This window comes from Chinchilla lanigera, unplaced genomic scaffold (genome assembly GCF_000276665.1).
Source record: "Chinchilla lanigera isolate Chin_1 unplaced genomic scaffold, ChiLan1.0 scaffold00082, whole genome shotgun sequence".
NCBI lineage: Eukaryota > Metazoa > Chordata > Mammalia > Rodentia > Chinchillidae > Chinchilla > Chinchilla lanigera.
The window spans coordinates 794,477-816,977 of record NW_004955483.1 but is presented as its reverse complement, the minus strand read 5'-3'; the positions used below and the strand labels follow the sequence as shown (position 1 = coordinate 816,977).

The 22,501-nt window shown below is 41.3% G+C and overlaps 4 protein-coding genes across 4 annotated transcripts in view; 2 read left to right on the top strand and 2 right to left on the bottom strand.

Annotated features, from left to right (window-relative positions):
- On the bottom strand, positions 1 to 759 carry LOC102016811 (histone H1.3). The gene has a single exon (XM_005403296.2). It carries the CDS (start codon positions 718 to 720, stop codon positions 55 to 57), a length of 666 nt encoding a protein of 221 aa, XP_005403353.1. The 5' UTR covers positions 721 to 759; the 3' UTR covers positions 1 to 54.
- A 4,419-nt stretch (positions 760 to 5,178) lies between these two features.
- Positions 5,179 to 8,130, top strand: LOC102016479 (histone H4). The gene has a single exon (XM_005403295.2). It carries the CDS (start codon positions 5,257 to 5,259, stop codon positions 5,566 to 5,568), a length of 312 nt encoding a protein of 103 aa, XP_005403352.1. The 5' UTR covers positions 5,179 to 5,256; the 3' UTR covers positions 5,569 to 8,130.
- A 2,245-nt stretch (positions 8,131 to 10,375) lies between these two features.
- Positions 10,376 to 22,501, bottom strand: part of LOC102014901 — a 33,204-nt gene continuing 21,078 nt past the window's right edge. Inside the window, exons 3-5 of the mRNA XM_013503802.1 lie at positions 12,824 to 13,156; positions 11,326 to 11,685; positions 10,376 to 10,963 (exon numbers count right to left, since the gene is read on the bottom strand). Coding sequence (XP_013359256.1) covers positions 11,356 to 11,685; positions 12,824 to 13,156 — 663 coding nt within the window. The 3' untranslated portion in view covers positions 10,376 to 10,963; positions 11,326 to 11,355. The remainder of the gene's footprint in view (positions 10,964 to 11,325; positions 11,686 to 12,823; positions 13,157 to 22,501) is intronic.
- On the top strand, positions 14,109 to 14,911 carry LOC102015202 (histone H2B type 1). Its single transcript, XM_005403291.2, has one exon. It carries the CDS (start codon positions 14,139 to 14,141, stop codon positions 14,517 to 14,519), a length of 381 nt encoding a protein of 126 aa, XP_005403348.1. The 5' UTR covers positions 14,109 to 14,138; the 3' UTR covers positions 14,520 to 14,911.

Genomic DNA, 22,501 nt, shown 5'->3' with positions numbered 1-22,501 from the left:
TTGGGTGGCTCTGAAAAGAGCCGTTGAGATTTGTGATAAGACCGATTGGCACTTTCACTTCTTCTTAGGAGCCGCCTTCTTCGCCTTCGTAACCTTGGGCTTTGCAGCTTTCGGCTTGGCAGCCTTTGGCTTCGGGGCTTTGGACTTCGCGGGGCTCTTAGCAGCCTTCTTGGGCTTGGCAGCTTTCGCCTTCTTCGGACTCTTGGCCACCTTCTTGGCACCAGCAGCCGCGGCGGGTTTCTTAGCCTTCTTCGGGGTCTTCTTGGCGCTCTTTTTGGGAGTGGCCGCGCCCGCAGCCTTCTTGGGCTTCTTGGTGGTCCCCGCGGGCTTCTTGGGTTTGGCCGCGCTCGCCTTCTTGGCTTTGGGCTTGGCCTCCCCGGAAGCCGCCTTCTTGTTAAGCTTGAAGGAACCGGAGGCGCCGGTGCCCTTGGTCTGCACCAAAGTGCCCTTGCTCACCAGGCTCTTCAACCCCAACTTGATCCGGCTGTTGTTCTTCTCCACGTCGTAACCGGCGGCCGCCAGAGCCTTCTTGAGCGCAGCCAACGACACCCCGCTGCGCTCCTTGGAGGCGGCCACGGCCTTGGTGATCAGCTCGGACACCGGGGGCCCGGTCGCCTTGCGCTTTCCCGCAGCAGCACCCGTTTTCTTTGCTTTCTTCTTCACAGGTGCTTTCTCCGCAGGTGCGGGGGCAGCAGGAGCAGCTGGAGCAGTCTCCGACATGTTTCTCTCTCACCAGGAAAGGCAAAAGTAAGCTCAAAACTGTCAGAACGGCGTGTCCCCTACGCTGAAGACTAGGGGTTTATATAGAGAGACGCTGCGTGGTGATTGGTTCCCTGCTCCGTGCGCCGCTCCGCTGGAGAAGAGATCCTCCGCTCTTCGCTGTGGCTGTGTTTGTTGCCCCTTAAAAAAGAGTAAAAATAAAAGAAATCTGGTCACGAAATAATTAGGGGTTTGGGGGAGACGGATCAGAGAGGCTTTAGGCTTCATTCATGCCTTGTTTTCTACACCTAGTTTCAAAACTGGCTCCCTGAAACTTCCCTGATTCCCCCAACTCTCTTCTAAACTTCGGTCAAATGGAGACAAGTTTCAGGTTTTCCTTAAAAATACTGTTTCTCTCTGCTTCGTTGGCAAACCTTTCTTTCCGGACATAATTCTGCACATTCTTATCTTCTCGAAGGTATATAAATAAATTCAATTATCCTGAAATATATAGGGAAATTCGGTTTTTTCGCGGAAGCAATAGCACAAGCTCTCCCCCGAGTTGTTTGCACTGAGCTGTAGGAATTGGCATTGGGATGCAAAGTTCTCATTGCAAGTGGGATGATTATTGAAAGATAAATGGATTTTTCAAAAAATATTTATTTTACCAGTGTGTAAGATAGGGTTGATCCTCCTGTTTTAGTGATTTTAACATTTTTAGAAAGATGAGGGTGTGGTGCTTTCATTCCTCTTCTAAATATGATCTCCTGACCCAGAATGGGCATTAGAGATCAATAAGACAATCTGCAATGAAAATAATAATAATGATAATAATAATAAAGTAAAAAAAATGTCAAGACAACATCATTTTGCCAGGTGTGACCTGGAAATTAGTGCATCTCATAGGTTCAGGTCACATTTTTTTAATACTGTAAATCATTTAATGACATACCTTGTCCAAAGACTGCAGCATTTAACAACATACTAGTACTTCAAAATGGTATTTGAAATTACAAATATGAATACAGAGAGTTTAGAAAGAAAAAAAAATTCTGAGGAATCATAATTTTCTCTATGCTTTTAAACTTTAAAATGTAAGCTAGGCTGTTGCAGCCTAAGTTGGCTGAATGTGTGCACCAAAAAAGCTGAGAAAACATGAACGTTTGGACAACTCCATGTTAGCTTGCAATAAAATAAAGCTGGTGAAATTAGGTTATTGTTGAGTAAATAAGCACAAAAGGGAAAATCTCCCTTGCATATTTAGCTACTAAAATGAATCTATTTGTTAAAAAAGAATTAAGAAAAGTAATTTAGTTTTGTATATCTTTTCAAATATATTTCTCTTTCCAAAAATCTAATCATTCTGACCTGCACTGAATTATGACTTCAAAATTTTTCAACATTTTCTTGTGTAAACACAAGACGGGATAATAAACTGTAAAGATGTCAAGTGCCCACACTTTTATGATTCCATTAACATACATGTTTTGAAGTAATCATTTTGGGTAGTATATACTGAAATGAAATCATTGATATCTAAGAGGCAGTCATACAACATAAAAATACAAATACTATTTATAACAGCAGTTAGTAATAGAATTACATCAATAGCACTCAGAAATTTCTCTAGGAAACATTCTGTAGGTGTCTGAAGAAAGGGTCAGTTTGTCAGCACATGGTCACAAGCATTATATGAGACCTTTTCCTTTGGGTATATGGCTTTATATTGTGTAATCCTACAAATAAAATTAACAGGTGCTTAAAAGTTAAAAACTCTGTTCATCATTATACTAGTAATAGAGGTAGCGGAGAAATGTTTGGAATTGTTAGGCAAATTAAGGCTCACATATTCAATTTGTACAGTTCACAATTTCACTTCTCTGTAGCTTTGAGTGGTCTCCATAACTAAATCTCCAATAAATGACAAAGCATTGGAGTTAAGAGCCATTTTGCACTTTGTGATAGAAAATCTCTGCCCTAACTGTAGGCCAATAAATGAGACTGCATTTCTCCAGAAAACGAAAACTTTGTTTCCATATCTTTATGTAAGAAAAGTATGCACTAGATACAGTTATTACATTATTGTTTGGGGCCTACATGCTTATCTTCTTTCACAACAAGTTTGCTGAAATTGGGATCACCCATAGGAGGGTAAACTACAAGTGATGAAAACCCTCACCTATAATGTTCATAGGGTAGCTTTCAGGAAAGAATTGTGTTCTATGCTTCATATCTGAAATTGAATAGATTTGAAAATAGTACAATACACACTACACTGTTTGCAATCATTTATTTTCTACATATAAAAAGAAAACTAGTTAGATAAATGGTAGCTATCTGCTGTATAGGTTGTAGCTCTCTCAATTTTCTGTAAATTCTCATCGCCACAAACCTACCACATTACAGTGAGACACAGGTATCATGCACTAGATCATTCCAAAGTGATTGTGTTTCAGCAGTCCAAAATTCACAGGTTTGCAAAGATTTCAGAAGAAAGGGGACTGCAGAATAATTATCAGCAAGGAGCAAAGGAAAAACAAGGACTACAGAAAAGACAGAACTTTGCTAGAATAAAATGTGAAAACATTACATTAATATCCTATCAGATGGCCTTGCAACAGGACAACCATACTATAGCAGCTTTATGTTCTGAAAAGGACAGTTATGAATTCAAACTCCCAATTTCTATTTAACATGTCTGTAGTACACCAGCATGTATAGGAGATTTGGAAGTTGCCTAATTTCTATTATATATTAGAAATACTGTAAATCTTCATTCTCAGGCATGTGCCAAATTGCCATTCCCACTCCTGATGAGAAGCTCCTCAAGAAAAATCCCTTATCACAGAACAGCACAATAGAACTTCCCGTAACTGTCCAATAGGTCACCACGACCCACACATGGCTACTGAGCACTTCCATGTCTTTTGTTATTCAAGTCACATTTATTTTTAGTTGTATATAACTGGAATTTCAATGAGCACAGGTGGTTACTGGCTACTATAAACAGGACAGCACAACTTCAATGAAATTCTTTTCAAAATAAAATGAGCAAACCACCCCCTCAAAGATTTTGTGTGAAATACAAAAGATTTGGGGAAAAGTGTGAAATTCTCTTCTATGTCTCACAAGGTTCCAAGTAAGTGTAAGGCAGTTGAGATATAATTGCCTCACCAGGGAGCACCTTGAAGTGTGCTGGCTTCATGACTGACCCTTTATCCTGGGATCACTTTACTCCTGCCTCAAAATTTTTCTGAAAGAAATGATGTGATTGCCACTGAATACTTGACACTACCAAGCCATTGTTGGGTGGCCTGCTGAAGACACTAAATTGCTGACCAAAGGAAGGAAGAAATGAAGATTGTGTGGCAGTTTGTATAAGGGAAGAGCAATGTTTCTAAGCCAGCAGGTAAGTGGCGTAACCTAAGTCTCAGGTAGGCTCCAAACCCAGAAAATAAATAATTTTTTTCTCCCTATGTGGTAAACAACAGAGAAAGAATTTTTAAAAATTGCATCTAGTACGTGGAAGCCACTGAATATGAATGTTTGCAATGTGTAAATGCTGGAATTGGGCTAAGGTTATCAAATAATGATCAGGAAATAGAGCAAGACTTTTACTGCTTTTTAGTTGGGACATTTCACAGAATGCTTTCAGTGTTATTTTTGTTAATTCTGTGAATTGCAGCTATTATACCACTTGATTCATTCACTAATGTCATTCTGCCATAGAATTAGTGGTAGGTGGCAAGGTCTTCGGGCTCAAAAATCAGACCCACTAATACATTGCTAAGAGTTAAATCTCCGAACCTGGGATTTTTTTCAAACCTAGAATGCAGGTAGTACCTTATAAATTGGGAAGAAGGTAACGGGAAATTTCACATGGGCTTTATACACTTCCTGGGAAAAAAAAGTACTGAAAAAAAGATATGTGTACATACACTGATCAAACACAAAGATTTGTGGTCCATAGGTTGTAAAATCTAAGGATAGTCCCTTTTTTTTTTTTTTTTTTTGCTTTGAGACAAGGTTTCACTATGCATATCAGGCTAGCTTTGAACTCACTTTGTAGCCAAGTGAGTTCTGGCCTTGAACTTGCAGTGATTCTCTTGCCCCTTGCCTCAACCTTCCCAGTGCTGAAATTACAGTCGTACACCACCACACTTGGTCTCTTACATTTTTAAGGAATCTTCTCATTGAAAACTTATTATTTCGGTATCTCATAGACTAATGAATTACCATAGCCTTCTTTTGCACATTATAATACTAAGTAGCACTGTTGTTAGAATTCATCGTCATCCTTCCAGAAGACACAGAGACCAGCAGCTCAGCACAGGATAGCTTGAGTCACGCGACGCTCGGGTCTCCGCCCCTTTCCCTTCTCTAGGCAACTGCACGTACAGCCAGTAGGGCGTGGCGGGGGGCGGGGGAGAGGTGGGAACGGAGATTTGTTCCCGCCCGCGCTGTTGCAGTTTCCAAAAAGGTCCGCAGCAGGCCTATATAAGGGAGTGCAGCCAGGTTCTGAGCTACTGAAGTTTTGCAGCAAGAGGATTCTTCGCTATGTCTGGTCGTGGCAAGGGAGGCAAAGGCCTTGGGAAAGGCGGCGCCAAGCGCCACCGCAAGGTACTGCGCGATAACATCCAGGGCATCACCAAACCCGCCATCCGCCGCCTGGCTCGCCGCGGCGGCGTCAAGCGCATCTCCGGCCTCATCTACGAGGAGACGCGCGGGGTGCTGAAGGTGTTCCTGGAGAACGTGATCCGCGACGCCGTCACCTACACGGAGCACGCCAAGCGCAAGACGGTCACCGCCATGGACGTGGTCTACGCGCTCAAGCGTCAGGGACGCACGCTCTACGGCTTCGGCGGCTAAGCTGACTTGTTGGGGGAGTTTGTAGCAACAAAGGCCCTTTTCAGGGCCACCACTTAACCATGTGAAGGGCTGATGCACCTATTTCTGAAGGTAATTGTTTGACCTTTACGTTCTTTCAGTTAATCCTTACAAAAAATGTTTTGTGAGCAGTGGAAGATGGTAAAGAAAAACCTGGTAAATTTTAAATTTTAAAAAGTCCTACTACCCTTGCTGTCATAGTTCCCGCGTTCCCAGCTATTAACATGGCGCCTCGGGCATGTTGAACAAAGCCTTGCCGGCCTTGCGCGGTGGAGATGTTAACGATGGGAAGAAACCAGAAATGATTGCATGTTTAGTCTTCCAAGCGTTTCTCGGCCTTTTTGCTAAAATCGACTGTAATTGTCCATGATACTTCAGCTAGGACTTAGTTTTATGCAACGGTTTGCCAGGTTTAATATTAATGAGTAAGGTGGGCTTTCAACCGTACTGCACTTTGCACGTGGAGTGGAGGAGACATTTTGTGTTGCCCGAACAATACTAAGAGGATTTGTTTAAACTACGAGCATTTTCATGTTTTTTATTCCTGAACTCTCGGTAGAAGATCTTTGATTCGCCATTTTGTGACTTCCCTGAAACCCTTTTACCGTCCCCAGGCTAAAGACGCAGCCATTAACTAAGGTCACTGAAGCACAAGTGTAAACAGTTGTCACTCGTTTAAGTAACAGAAATACCTTTGCACATAGAAAATTATGTGGTTGCACATCTAACTAGCCACATCCACACTCCACATGTATTTGATGTGTTTCAAGTCAGTGCAGACCATTACTTTCTGTATTTTTTCCCATTTTGTGAAACCTGTAAGACTCAAATAATTAGTCAAGATTTGCGCACCTATATCATTGTGATTATGTATGTAATTCAAACGCCAACCACTCACTGAAAATATTCCTGCTACCGTTGCCAGTGACTATACTGTCAAATGCAAAAACACTAACCATTTAATTCGTTACACCTGAGCTTGTTTATTACTCCTTTGACATTTGAAGATTTTTGCAGTTATTTTTCTGACTTGTCCAGATCTTACTTCTTATTAATTCTTTTCAGTTTGCTTTCCTGGCTTGCATTCCTTTTATTTTTACAATTATTTGTCGCTTTATTAACTTTATAGATCCTACATATGTCTTCTCATCCAGTGTGCTTTAAATGGTGAGACATCCACGCAGAGTAGAATTGAATATGTCATCCCCTTAACAAATTCCCTATTTCTGTGCCCTACTGTAACCAACCAGAGATTCTTTATATGTCACTTGAGTGCTAACCACCTTTTGCTCTTTGCACTGCCGTCAGAGATTTGAGCCACTTACAGACTTTATCCTCTCATGTGTGCCAAAATGAACTGTAGTTCTCCGAATATTTGCAGAACAGCACTTCAGTTTCTGTATCTTATCTGACACCTGCCTGCGTCCACAACCTTGCCCCCAATTTTGAATTGTAAAGTTCAAGGTACTGACAATTTGCCACAAATGGATCTTTTAATAATAATCCTTTTAAGCCCAGTTTCTTCCAAAAGTAGCCTTCAAATCCGTTGAGGGGTTCCGCAAGAATGTCTCTCAGAACTTTATGTGGTTCTCCCAGATAGTCACTACTTAGGGTTCTCTTATGCTACGCAAAGCACAGCCCACACATGTGCCTACATAGGCTTCACAGGGTTTTTTCTGATTACAGCTGTTGAATTAGAACACTTGTTGATGTTTAATGGCCGTCTCACAATTTTTTGAGGCCTTCCTTAAACAGTGTCTTCATTTTTGTATCCTCAGGACCTACAAAAATATATGACAGTTCTAATGTACTCTTTAAATGTTTGTGCATTCATTTTGCTCTCACTTGAAACTAGTAGGACAAAAAACTTGCAAAATAGTGGTCAGTGCATTTCCATGATAAATTTGTGAAACTCCTAGGTTAGGGAACTGATCAGACTAACTCACATTCACAGCCTTTCTTACAGATACACATGGCCTAAAATTCACTCCCCTATAATACATTTGAAAGACCACATCAAAATTTAGGAGGCAAGAGAGCAGAGACTCTCCTTAGATCTGCTGCTTCTCTTAGGATAAGGCCAGCTTTTGGTGGTAGTAGCAGTCTAGGCTTCCAAAGTGCCCAGTTTTTCACTGACTCAACAGCGGCAATATTAGGTCAGTTCTACAGCACAGCTTTTGATTTTTTTCTCTTACAGGATTTTTCTTCTTTGAGCATGGATCTATATAATTCTTTCAGCACTACTGCTATATATTCAGTGTATCTTTTAATTTTTATTAGCACATGTTTGAAGTACATAATGATTACATTCATCGTGGGGAGGCTGGTACTTGTGCATAACACACCTTAGTGCTTTTGCATCCTCTCCCCACCTCTCTCCATCTCTTGGTCCCCTTCCCATTTCAGTGTACCTTCAAATATCTCTTATAATGTAAGGATCTAGAGATTTTTTTTCTAAAGGTTGTAATTATTTCCTGGTAGAGGATTGTCTACTTATGTTTATTAAACAACAGTGTTAATAAAGGTTGTAACTATTTTCTGGTAGAGAACTGTCTACTTACATTTATTTAACAAGTGTTAATAAAAGTCCCGATGCTCTGTAAACACTATAAAGAGCATGTCTCTTCCCTTCCAAAGATGGCTATGTTCTAGACTCCAGAATTTGTGAATGTTGCCTTCACATGGTAACAGAGACATTTCAGGATTAATTAAATTAAGAATTTGGACAGCTGGGCAAGGTATCACATGCTTATAATCTCAACATTCTGGGAACCTCTGGCAGGAGAGGCACAATTTCAAGGCCTGCCTAGGCAGTTTAGCAGCTTTGACTCAAGACTATTCAATCTTCAATACTGGGGAAAAAAAAGAAAAAAGAAAAAAAAACAACTTGGAGATTGGAAGTTGGTTCTAGAGCACCAGAGTGGACTCGGTGTGTTCACAGAAGTCCTTGTAAGACAGTAGGAGGATCAAAGTCAGAGATCTAATGCAGGAAATACAGATTGTACTACACTTTGGGAACAGAGAAGTCCATAATGAGTAGCTTCTTTTTGTTCCTACAGCACAAAGGCTTTCTCATGAGATTTTCTTTTTGCAGGTCCTATATTCTAGAACATCTTTGCTCTCAGTCCTTATCAAACATCAGATCTTGAATCCAATGCCAACTCCTTGTCCTCTGACCCCCAGTTCTAGGACAGTCCACTCCCCAATCACTTACTGTTTATTTCTTCTGCAGAAATAAACTTCCACAAAAATTACTGCCTCTAGGCATCTCTTTTCTGTCTGCTTCAACAATAACTCTCTGGGCTGGTCCCTTTCTAGCTTGTCACTGCAATACCAGTGGGCAAATAGGGCATAAATGTCTCCAAGAAGACAGAGCAAAACACCAGCATGTTTTCCTAAGCTAACCTTAACTAGCTGCTTGCCTCATTTACTTTTTCAATGGTTAGTCTGACTGAATCTAACCATAATTAGTCAACAAATGGATGGTTACCGGTTACACAGATATTTAGGAGAAAGAAAAATGGGAACTTTCAGTCCCAAGTCAAAAGATGGTCTTAAACAAGTCACTTTATCTCTCTCTGCAGCTTCTGTACAAGTCTGAAGTCTTCACATCTCTGGGTCTACAATTCTAGATACAACACTTAGGCTTAAAATAAATTCATGGCATGTGGATGAAATTGACTCCATTTCCAACAGAGCCTAAAAACTGGACATGAAGGAACTAAAACAAAATAGACCCTGAAATTTTAAAAGATGGCTTTTTTTCTGGCCCTGACAGTGCCAGCATTTGAGGCAGGCAGCTGGTTAGGGTTAGCCTAGGAAAACATGCTGGTCCCTTGCTCTGTCTTCTGTGTGTCAGGGTTTGTGAAGTCTGGTATCTTACCCTAAAGGCAATAAACTAATCTATGACTCATGAATCCTTGCTACCATTTCTGTGACACTCCTTCCTCATGTCACACCCTGCTGGCATAGAGTACATCATGTTTTGAGTTGCTCCATTTATAAGAGGCCCTTCTTCAACTGCCAAATGCCACAACTGCCTCATGCTTCACATATTTCTCCATTCTGCACTGCATTAAACTACTTACTGGCCTTTGTACATTTGCCAACATTGCCTAAAATATTCTGCCCCCATAATCCTTCACTCTTAACTTTTGAATAAGGAGCAAGTGGAATAATATACACATTTATAACATGAATCAGGGAGCAGGGTGTCCTGCTACTTCCATCTCCTCTCTGCAGGAAAATAGGTCTAAAATTCTCCTATAGAGAGGCCCTCTCTCATGATAGCACTGATCCTCTAATACAGGTTGTTATCTGTGTAGTTTCTTTTTTCAGAACTGTTATCATAAAAAATTCAACAGAAGGTGAAAGTTGAGTTTAGTGACCATTTAGCACCTAGACACAATAGTACCATTTTTCTATATCTATCTACATGTAAATTTCAAATGGTTAATCATGAAACTTGAGTCTGAAATACTTCAACATGTAACCCCTATGAAAAGAAATTCTCATAATTTAACACTATCAAATCTTAAAAAATAAAATTCCCTAAAATGATCTAGTACCTAGTCCACCTTTCAATTTCTACAAGTGTCCTTTACATGTTTTCTAAGAGACAAAATGCAGTATACTCTGGAGTTAACATTTGTATTTGTATTTTAAAGCAAAAAAGGCTGGGTATATAGCTCAATTTGAAAAACCTGCATTCAAGCCTCAAGTAGGAAAAAAAAATGAAAAGACAATTACATATAATATGCAAGTTTCAGGATTTTTTTTCCTTTCATGTTTAACTGGCTCTGTAGCACTTGTACTCCGAAAATACATTGAAGTATGATTAAGTTCCAATTACAGCTTAATCAAATGTTTTTTAAATACATACCCAGAAGCACAAATTCAGGGGTAATTTCTTTTATTGATGATAAATGAAATGATGTAGCTAACACAAGGGCCCACTCCTCCTCTGGAGCAATACATACAATTTGTGTGCCAGATGTGGTGGTGCAGGCCTGTAATCCCAGCACTCAGCAGGCAGACGGGAGGATCCCTGCCAGTGCAGGCCCAGGCTGCATAGTGCAAAGCCAGCCTGCAGGCAGACTCTCCAGAAAATAAAATATTTAACTTTGTAAATAGACATGAGAATATTTCAGTAAAGTTTTGTTCACTAACAATACTTGCTGAAATAGGTATTTTAGGAAGTGGCAAAAAGGCACCAAATATCTTTACCACCTCTCACAAAAATTTGCATTAGAGACCAGCATGGTGGCGCACGCCTGTAACCCCAGGAGTCAGGAGGCTGAGAGAGGAGAATCCTTGCGAGTTCGAGACCTGTCCGGGCCACAAGGTGTAATCAAGGCCAGCCTGAACTGCCGAGACCCTGTCTCAAAAAGACAAAAATAAATAAATAAATAAAAAGAATAAAGCTTTACAAGAGAGGTACAGCTAGCCTTACTACAAACATCAACTACTTAGGTCCTTCGTTAAGTCCAACACAGTAGCCGTGCAGCTTTTTAAACCCTGGCAACTTCAGTTAGCCCACTAACTTACAACCCAAAAACACATGCCCTTTCAACGACCAATCAATTCAGACGTACCAGAGCCCAACGCCATGAACAGCTCTCGAGCTATTCACAACATTCAAGACTTGAGTCTCAATACTATCACAACACTCAGAAACCCAACTCTTCAATAAGTGTCTGCGCTCCTTAAAAGAAAAAAGAGAGTGGCCCTAAAAAGGACCTTTAGGTATTGTTGCCAAGAGCAATCCACTCAGCCGCCGAAGCCGTAGAGCGTGCGTCCCTGGCGCTTGAGCGCGTAGACCACGTCCATGGCGGTGACCGTCTTGCGCTTGGCGTGCTCCGTGTAGGTGACGGCGTCGCGGATCACGTTCTCCAGGAACACCTTCAGCACCCCGCGCGTCTCCTCGTAGATGAGGCCGGAGATGCGCTTGACACCGCCGCGGCGAGCCAGGCGGCGGATGGCGGGTTTGGTGATGCCCTGGATGTTGTCGCGCAGTACCTTGCGGTGGCGCTTGGCGCCACCTTTGCCAAGGCCCTTGCCACCCTTGCCGCGACCAGACATGATAAGCCGCTCAATAACCTGACAGAAAGACTAGACTCTCACTCGGGTTTATTGACAGCCTATGCCATGAGTCGGCTCATAAAACAAAGGACCGGACCTATCTGAAGACTGAAACAAAAAAAGGGCGGGAAAGCTCATATGGTGCCCGCCCCTCTTTAATAGTAGCAAGACCTAAAATACTGTCATAAGGAAATGGTCTTAATTCTTAATGGCTCTAAACATAAAATTCACAGAGGAAATTATCCTGCTTGTTAAGTGGTAAAAGTTTTATTCGTTCCATTCCATATGTTTGGGTCGTTTACAGTATTTGGCTTGCCTAAATACCAATAGAAAACGTGTTTGCTAGTGTCAAGCAAAACAAGTGTGTGAAAAGCAGGCTTTGAGATTGGAAGCTGTGAGGAGCTGCTCTTAAACTTGGAAATGTTTCATTACCTTTCAGTCAACTTTTAACTGTTAAAAAAAAGGTGAATAAAATAACTTCGGGGTTGTCATTCTACAAATTCTATTCGAACAAAAGACCTAAAGCACAGACGAGAATTGGGACACGGACAATCCTGACACCTATAGTGTGTCGATTGACCTCAGAAAATTGCAGGTCAGCTGTTCAGTGGGTACTGAAATACACCCCAGTGTTGGCCATGTCAAACCATACAAGGAAGGTTTATGCGAGAGCACATGTAAACTACATAATCTAGCTACACAAAACCAGGTGGCACACACCAAACCTTCATCTTAGATATCCCATAAAATATGACTGAAGACACAGCAGAGGAACCAATCTTAAAACCAGATTAAAAGTATTCTATGTCATTACTTCTCATATTCGCAAATAAGGGACGTTTATGCTTATGGTGGGATTAGATACTAGTAAACTAGGTCACGACGGCCCCAGCCAGGGGAGCTTGGCTTAAAGTATACTGTGCGCAGTACTGACAATGTTTAATACAGTAGCTTCACACCGCCATCACTTTCAGAATAGTGAAGCATTCAGACTAAACAGGGACAGCACAACACTTTTAAGAGAAATTGTAGGTGGCTCTGAAAAGAGCCTTTGGGTTTACGGTAAACGAGGGCAAGTCTATGCCCTCTCCCCACGAATACGGCGGGCCAGCTGGATGTCCTTGGGCATGATAGTGACGCGCTTGGCGTGGATGGCACACAGGTTGGTGTCCTCGAACAGACCCACCAGGTAGGCCTCGGATGCCTCCTGCAGCGCCATGACAGCCGAGCTCTGGAAACGCAGGTCAGTCTTGAAGTCCTGCGCGATCTCGCGCACCAGGCGCTGGAAGGGCAGCTTGCGGATTAGCAGCTCGGTGGACTTCTGGTAGCGCCGGATCTCGCGCAACGCCACGGTGCCGGGCCGGTAGCGATGAGGCTTCTTCACGCCGCCGGTGGCCGGTGCACTCTTGCGAGCAGCCTTAGTGGCCAGCTGCTTGCGCGGGGCTTTGCCGCCGGTGGACTTCCGGGCCGTCTGCTTCGTACGAGCCATCTTAAAGAAAAAAGCAATAGCCACTTCCCCCTCCCTTCTATTTATAACGGCAAAAGCCTCCTGATTGGTCAAGGCTCTCAAATTCCGCTCTAGGAATAGAGAAACACCATGAGCCCTGTGATTGGTTATCAGGTTTGAAAGTGAAACTGTCGACCTATCACGACGTTCTTCTGTAGCTCCTCTATTGCGAGTCCGGGCTTTCATATATATATTGTGCAGATACCTGTACCTCAAGCAATGTATTTGAGAATAAATTGCAAAACGCGGAAATCAACGTTCCGCAGTATCTGGGAAGTTTCACAAAGTGATTTTGACTGTCATTCCTCCAACTTACTAATTTTTTTTATTATCAGTACAGTTTATTAATTTGAAGGCTGTCTTACGAAACAATAGTAGGAGGATTTTCATAGTCTAACACTTCCCAACAATCACTGGCATCACTTCCGGGTAGTTTTTAATACGGAAAGTCTCACAGCTGTGAAGACGTGCAAAATCTGTAATTCCTAAAAAAAAAAAGCTTTAAGAATTTTGACATTGATCATACTGCTTAAGAATTTTGCCTATGGAATAATTGGGAAAAATTAACTTACAGTTCCTAGTTGTAAAAGTAGTTCACAAATAATTTTACAACTAAAAACTCACTTGGCATGAAGCGAGTCAAATTTACATCTAACTCTTCAGATAAGGATCTATGGAGACAGTACATACCAAGGACAACATAGTACCTTAAATTTTTGAAATAAAAATTGAGAGTAATTTTTTTTTTCTAATGCTTTACAAAGGTAATTAGTATGGTTCCACATAAATAGCCAATCAAAAAGTAGATTGCAATTCACCTTATTCGCATGAGAACCTTCCATTGGCTAATCTGGTCCAATCAGGGTTGGAAGAACATTACACCCTATTTGCATAGAAAGCCTACAAAATCAGGCCCGAGTACTTCAGTGCTCTCTTTTTTTTTGCTTTCTTATTTGCATTAATCATGCCTGAGCCCGCGAAGTCGGCGCCGGCCCCGAAGAAGGGCTCCAAGAAGGCGGTGACCAAGGCGCAGAAGAAGGACGGCAAGAAGCGCAAGCGCAGCCGCAAGGAGAGCTACTCGGTGTACGTTTACAAGGTGCTCAAGCAGGTGCACCCCGACACGGGCATCTCGTCCAAGGCCATGGGCATCATGAACTCGTTCGTGAACGACATCTTCGAGCGCATCGCGGGCGAGGCCTCGCGCCTGGCGCACTACAACAAGCGCTCGACCATCACGTCTCGGGAGATCCAGACGGCCGTGCGGCTGCTGCTGCCCGGGGAGCTGGCCAAGCACGCCGTATCCGAGGGCACCAAGGCCGTCACCAAGTACACCAGCTCCAAGTGAGCGCGCCGGGCTGCTGCCTACATAACCCAAAGGCTCTTTTCAGAGCCACTTACAATCTCAAGAGCTTTAATACTAAGTGTTGCTGTAGTTACGTTAACTAGGTAAAACTTACCCGAGTTACATAAAAATATTACAGGCAGTGAAACAGGGCCACGCCCTGGAAGGAGCCAGTGTGTAAGACAAGATACCTTCCTGCAAATGGAGGGGCAGTACTTGCTGCGGGCCAGATCTCAAGATAAAAGATTAAACAAATACACCCACATACCTCCCTAGGGACGGACCTCAGGGATTGGTGTTCTAATAGGTAGCTATCACTTCAAAGAGTCACTGACCCAACCCCTTACAGGAAAAGCCCCTGTTCTGTGTTTCTGCGGACTTGGTAGGTAACGTCCTTCCCCATTTGATCCCGATTTAATCAATTTTACCTGAACAATTCTTACAGACTGACCGTAGTTTTGTCCCACCTCATGCCCACCTTGTGATTTCCCATTTTTTCCCTTACCTTGGACCTGCCTCACCTTGTGGTTTTGCCCTATAAAAGTACCTAGAAAAGATAGTCTTGGGCAACCCATTCAGGCCCTATTCTGTCCTTCTCGGACAGAAGCTTTCTTTCCTCAGTAAAATCTTCTCTTAACCTCCCGTGTTCCTAAACTTCATTGTTCAATTTTAGAGAGCACAAACTTGTCCCACATATCCGTCAGGGTGGGATTTTCTATTTTCCTGTGTCAAAACACTACCAGGGGATGGGGATTTAGCTCAGTGGCACAGCGCCTGCCTGGCAAGCTCAAGGTCGTGAGTTAAATTCCTGGTGCCCGCGGGGGGGGGGGGGGGGGGGGGGGGGGACACTACTAGGCCTGAGAAACCAACAGTCATTTCAAGATGTTTTGTCAATCACTGAACATTTATAATCAGGCCTGGCATGATCTACACACACATCACAATGACACTTAAAGATTCACATTGTAAACATCCCTTTGTATGTTTAGTAACCTAGCTGCCCTATTACTATAAAGTACACGGCATTCCTGGGTGCCATAACCTATCATCAATATCAGAAAGAGCATTTGTTTTAAAAACCTCTTGGGCCTGATTTGGGTTCTTCAGTGATTTTTTTTGGAGGTGGGGACCTTGACCACCTAAAAGCAATACCTTTTTGAGATACCGAAATTGCAAAATGTTCCCTAAGAGATGTTAGTAAGCAGCATCATGACCCCGTCGGTTCCCTGAACCCCAGGAACCACTTGGTATGCACAAAAATTTTCCAAACTCACACTCAGGACAAATGCCTTTTTTAGCACTGCCTGACTTCTCGCTTGAAGGCAAAAGGATGAGAAAATTCTACCTATACTTCTGCCCAGCCTGTGTGTCTTGACTGAATTCCTTTTATCAAGTGCAGGAAGAACTGAGGATCAGGAAGAGGATCACACATCAAAATAAAAAGCTTCCACATATCAAAGGAAAGCACCTACAGAAGGAGAAAAATATTTTTCCAGCTATTCCTCAGACAAACCACTAATAGCTAGAATATATAAAGAATTTAAAACAGGCAGCCCAGGCCCTTGCCAAATTGAAAAACCCAATCCAAAATTGGGCATCTGAAATGAACAGACACTTTTCAGGTGAAGAAGACAAAGGCTAATAAATTCATGAAAATATGTTCAAGATCACTGGCCATTTCAGTAAGGCAAAATAAGCAATACTGAGATACCATCTCACCCCAGAAAAAATGGCTGTCTTCAAGAAATCAGCAAGTAACACATGCTGGAAAGGCTGCTAGGGATTTGGGGGAAGGAACCCTTCAGCACTGTTCGTGAGAGTCTAAACTGGTACAATTTATTGATTTGAAGGCCGTCTCACCCAGAAATAGTAAGAAGAACTGAGAAATATCTCGTACTGATTATATCTTCTTTTATACCATCATCTGATGATGGAGTTTTCATCTCATGAAAATCAATATAGAGATTTCTCAAAAACTGAAACTAAAAATTCCATTTGACCTAGCTATTCCTCTTCAAGGTATCTTCCCAAAAAAATAAAAAATAAATAAATAAATAATTAGACCACGGTATTGTTTGCATACCCATGTTGACAACAACACAGTTTATAATAGGTAAATCTTGGAAACAGCCTATATTTCCATTAACAGAGGAATGGATAAAAAAAATGTACTTAAACATGATGGAGTATTACTCTGCCACAAAGGAGTCATTTGTAGGAAAATGGATGCTCCTTGAAGGCATAATGTTAAGTGAAGTAAACAGCAGACACAAAAACTTAAATATAATATGCTCTCTTTTATATGAGAAATCAACATACACATACATAGAGTAAAAAATAAGACAACCCAGAGGAAAACAGATGGAAAAGTTATTTTAATCCAGCATGTACAATGTATCTAAAAGTATACATTCATGTAGTATAACTGTCTTGTGTGTTTTATATGAATTTTGACCTATTAACCTGGTTGTTAATTCACATGTATAATAATTAACTTTATTAGGATCTATAAGATAAATTTGAATCTGATGTGGGGGAGGAAAGAAAAAGAATTGAGATGTATTAGGTATACTTACCAATTCCCCATAATGAATGTAACCATCATGTATTGTAATCATGGAGTAATAATTTTTTTTTTTTAAGAGTAAGAATCCACTTCCTTCCTGCGTCAAGGAGATGGCTTCCTGGTAACAGTTCATCTAAAAATGTATCATGTTGGAGTAAAAATGTTTGTGTCCATTTCAGCAACCTTGTAATGGCCTTCTCGTGTGCACAACCACTTTGGGTTGGCACAGCCATGTCCTGAGTTATACGTTGACTCAATGTACAGCATTCTCACTTAGTTCTGGAACTGGAAAATTAGAGTTCTGAGAATAGACTGAAAATATATAAGCCATCCTGAACAGCATAATGACTTTATATATGTCCTATGAAAATATCTAGTGGCAGATAGTACATATCCTAATGAGAATATGTTTCCTAGTAAACAGATGGGATTGAGAAAATGTTATAGAAAGGTAAATAAATCCATCATAGTAAAATGAACCTTTTATCTCCAAGAAATATAAAGTTGTGGGTGTCTCTGAGAAAAGCTAGCTAGGATTTGTAAGGAGAAAAGAAAAGAAACTCAGTAAACAGCCTAGGAGTAACATGCCGTTTTAATCTTAGGTAGTATTTGTAATCTTATCCTTGCAGCCAGCCAAGAGGCTAAGACAGTTATGTTGAACAGACTGACAGTCGTGTGGAGAGAACAAATGAAGCTACTATGGATTTTCAGAACGTAGATATTAAGGGACATAACGACAGACAACCACACTGATAAACAGAGCCCCTCAGTTGCTGTCCACAACTGCAGTCCACTCGGTGAAGGGTGCTCCCCTTACGGGCTAAAGGGCCAGCAAGGAAAGTGAGTGGAGAATATTCTAAAATCCTGGATCTGAGATAAGCCCAGGACTCCTCCCCAGATGAAGAGTTAAGTGGATAGACTAAAGCTCTTAAATGTAATCATTTCTGTTTAATAGAGAAAGGCTCAGGAGGATAGAAATTATCCTGTTACCTAAGCAGGCCCATTTTGCTCACAGCACAGTATGTAGCCAATGAATAAAATGATTTTCAAAAAACAAACTGGGTATTTCCAAAGGAACCAAGCCTGAAGGTATGAGAGCCAAGGCTCAAATCCACCTATTCAACCCCAAGGATAGGATTTAGAGATATTTCTGGGATACAGAACGATAGAGTGGTCGGAAGAATGCAAAGAGGTGATTGGAGAAGTAATCAGTGATTTCTGCATGAGTAGTGAAACTCACCGCTCTGCATGGGACGCATGTCCAGACAGTGGCTTTGATACCATAATCCGATGGTGCAGTTTTCAGCCACTTAATGCTCAAAGGTTGCCCTTCAGACCCCTGTGCAGGTCCTCAGGAAATCATTGACTTCTACAAAAGTGACCCTCAAATCCCTGAAAAGAAACTACAGCAACCATTATTATCACATCCCATATGTCAAAAGTGTCATCTATAACAAAGCTAGTAGAAGACTACTGTACTGCTTAGCTATGTGACCTAGAGAATTGGTGATTTTTAAAAGCCAACTAAAAGCGAGTAACTGAGGAGGAATCAGGGAACCAAGAAGTAAAAGGTACAAAGATTAGTGAACAGGAGACTAGGCTAGCTTGTGCTCCTTGGCTGCTAATTATCAAAGTTAGATTTTTTTTCCTCCTATGGAGTCCTGGAGACTGAGGTCTTATTCTTTGATGGTTAAATCTTAAGAACCTTAAATCTTAATGGCGGTCAGGTCCTTCAGAGGTGCTTCTGAGCTGCAAAAGTTGCATTTTTACAATTATAAGACTCTTCTAATAAAGGAACAGAAGATAACTGTGGCCAAGTCAGCAAGGGCTCAGATTTGATTCTAATCTTTATAATAGCTGCAATTTGAAATGGATATTTAAATAATAATCTTAACAACTAGTTGAAAACCAAAGCATCAATGTGAAAGTCATGTTCAAAAAAAACTTCTGGCACTGAGATATAACCCAAGGCCTTTGCACTGATTTCCTTCACTGCCCACCTCTCCACACTCCCCGCCACCACTGGGCTGGAATTTGCAGTCCTCCTGCCTCAGTTTCCCAGAGTGAAGGGATTACAGGCATGGATCACCATGTCTAGCTTCAAATGGCTTTTCATGGACCTAAATTTAAATCCCCCAAAACTGAAATGAGACTCTTAAAAGTTTTCAGATCACCTAGAAACAATTCTGCAAGGGCAACAGAGCAAGAAAGATGAAAAGGGAAGAGGAACCAGCAAGACAGACTTGAAGACGCAAATGATTCATCCTTTTTAGGAGGAGAGCCAACAAACTAGCACTGCAAAATCTCAAGTGTGTACGAACAGACTCTGGTTAAGAATAGGGGTCAGCCAGGAATGGTGGCACAGGCCTATAATCCCAGAATTCTGGGAGGCTGTGGCAAAGGGGTCACCAATTTCAACCTAGCCTGGATAATGTAGCAACAACATGTGTCAAACTAAATTTCAGAAAAGGCTGGAGAGGTAGCTCAGCTCAAAGGCTCTGGGTTCAGTCATTAACACTACAAAAGAAAGGAAGAAAGAGACATTTATATGCCTATGTCCATGTCTCATCACTGGCTGGAAACAAGTTTTCACAAAATTCTAGTTCAGTGCTTTAGTAACATGTGGAAAATAGTACTATAATAATAGTTAATCTTGTTCTTCATTTTTTAAAAACATAAAGTTTTTTTTTTAAGTTTTTTTCTTAATGTGCAATTGTGAGTATCAGAGATTCCTAAAAGTGACACTCAATGTGAAATAATCACTAGTTAAATAATCATAAAAGTATTTCTCTGTCATTTAAACCTACATAGCTCAGCCCTAGAATGAGACTCTGACTGGAATGTACTGTGTACATCTGCTTAATTGCTTGAATTTCTGGCAAAAAATATTCTGCTAGGAAAGAGGAACACAAGAAGCAGTGGGATGGATGAAATTCATAAGGATTTTATAGATGATTCAAACGAACTAGGAAATCCAGAAGTTTTAGGTGAGTAAACAAGGTAAGGTGCAAACAAAAATTAAAATCTGTATTTATATGAGTCATAAATTAGTGGCCGATGAGATACCTAAGAGAAGCTCAGGAACAGCTGGTACGTGCTATACGGAAACAGGAGGAGGAGAACAGAACACCAAATATGTGTGAGATACGCAATATTCATGAAGCATTCAACATTGCTGAGGTCTTCAACTGATACATTTTGGCTCCAACTTACCATCTGCACATGACTGGTCAGTTTGTATCTGTGGCTTATAATTCTCCCTGCATCCCTTCAACAGGTCAAATGTGTGTTAGTTCCAAATAACGTCTATTTGTTAAGCCCTTTTGCTCACTAACAACTCCTGGCTTTCAAAATCACTCTCTTGCCTGGTGTGGTGGCACACACCTATAATCCCAGCACTCAGGAGGCTAAGGCAGGAAGCTCAGTATCACTGTGAGTTCAAGGCCAGCCTGGACTACAAAGTGAGTTCAAGGCCAGCCTGAACTGCTTAGTGAAAACCTGGCTCAGAAGGACAAAAAAAAAAAAACCCTCTCATCAGGAAAAATATGTTGGGGAAAGAGGGGAGATTGCATGTACAACAGCTCTAACCAAGGATTCAGGTACTGAGACTCTCATTTGCAATTTATCTGAAACATATTAACTTACCAAATTCCCTTTCCCTTGTTTCCTGCTATGTGCTTAAAATTGATTCAATAAAAATGTGCAGAAGCCATAGCATTTGGGAGCATTAAATCATTCTGTGAGCCTCTCTGTCCATGGTCTCAGGAATAGCCTGCCTGGTGGTGTATTTGGAGGTTTATTTACATTAAAGGAATGGCTCACATGACATTCTTACTATGTCCCTTCCCCTTGCAGCCCCTGCTCCAGCTCCGACCATCATGTTCACATTTCATCCTGCAGAAAGGAGAAAAGGGCAAGGAAAGGGACATTCCCAACATTTATGGAAACTTTGAAGGGCCTGAAGAATTGCCACCCTAAAATGTCAATTTCAACTTCAAACACAGCATCTAGGGAGAAGGAAACACAAGGAGAGGCTTTCTCTAATTTCCATAAGCATGCAATTGATATGAATCTTCACCCTTTGGAATCTCATTACTATCACCAGAGATAGGAGGTCAAAACCACACCTAGACAGACTTCATCACAGATTCCATCACCTATACCTCCCTGGGTCCACTCATCTTTTTTTTTTTTTTTTTTTTCTTTTTTTTGCAGTACCAGGGATCAAACTCATGACCTTACGCTTGCCAGGCAGGCGCTTATGCCACTGAGCTATATCCCCAGCACTCCCTTCATCTTTCAAAAATCAGTTTCTCTCCCTAAATAACCTACACCCGCTTCTCAGTTCTCTATGCAGAGGGTATATGAGCTTCTCACTGGGGTGCAAGATCTCTCTGGGTTTCTGAGCGTTCACTTTTATTTTGTGTGATGTACTAATGTGCATAATAAATTTGGAAACAGTTTTTTCTGTTGTCATTTATTCAGCCTTCAAGGAATGCAAATAAGTTCCCTTGTGTAAAACCTTGATGGTGGCATAATGCCATCTTTGCAAATACAGCATTAATCAAAATGGACCAAGGGCACACGCAGCTGCAAAGGAATTTGGAGTAGTTTATGGTTTTTGTTTTTGTCTTTTTTTTTTTTTTTGGTATCGGAAATCAAACTCAGGCCCTTGCGCTTGCCAGGCAGGCGCTTGTGCCCCTGAGTTATACCGCCAGCTCTTGGAGTAGTTCAATCACTGAATAAGAAGACATAAACAATTTTAAAGTACAAATCCATTGCAATCCCTGCCTCAGTTCATAGCCCAAGGCAGTGTAAATAAAACAAAAAGAATAGCTCTTAGAATCTAATCAGTGCTGGGCATGGTAGTACATGCCTGTAATCCCAGCATTTGGGAGGCTGAGGTCACCCTGGGCTACCTAGTGAGTTCAAGGTGAGCCTGAATGACATAGAGAAATTTTGTCAAAAAAAAAAAGAACCAAATCAGTGACTCTTTACCTTCAGAAAAACACAGACATTCCCCAGAATTTTTTTTAAAAACAGATTATAAACATGGGCAAGGTTTACTTCAGTTGGAAAGACAATGACATAATCTAACTCTAACTGGAATCTAATTCTCTCTTTAAGATGAACATTGTTCAAATGTGTCCAAATGTGGCTCTGTGCAGTCAAAGTATGGTGTAGGAAATCAGGAAAATACCTTATTCCAGTCAAATTCACATATCTGCAAATACTGCCAAAAAAATACCTCAAAGTAGTGCTTTACTAGTTCTCTAGGTATTTCTTCATACATTCAATTTCACACCCAAAATTAAACTTCAAGAAAGATTTTTAATTAACCATCACAGAAATAAAGCAAACTAGTTGTGTTTCTCAAGAGTTAACCAAAGCAAGAAAAAGAAAGGAAAAGGAAAGGAGG

What these genes read in the sequence shown, in the direction of transcription:
- LOC102016479 (XM_005403295.2), top strand. Translation starts at nt 5,257, where the DNA reads ATGTCTGGTCGTGGCAAGGGAGGCAAAGGCCTTGGGAAAGGCGGCGCC.
- LOC102015202 (XM_005403291.2), top strand. Translation starts at nt 14,139, where the DNA reads ATGCCTGAGCCCGCGAAGTCGGCGCCGGCCCCGAAGAAGGGCTCCAAG.
- LOC102016811 (XM_005403296.2), bottom strand. Translation starts at nt 720, where the DNA reads ATGTCGGAGACTGCTCCAGCTGCTCCTGCTGCCCCCGCACCTGCGGAG.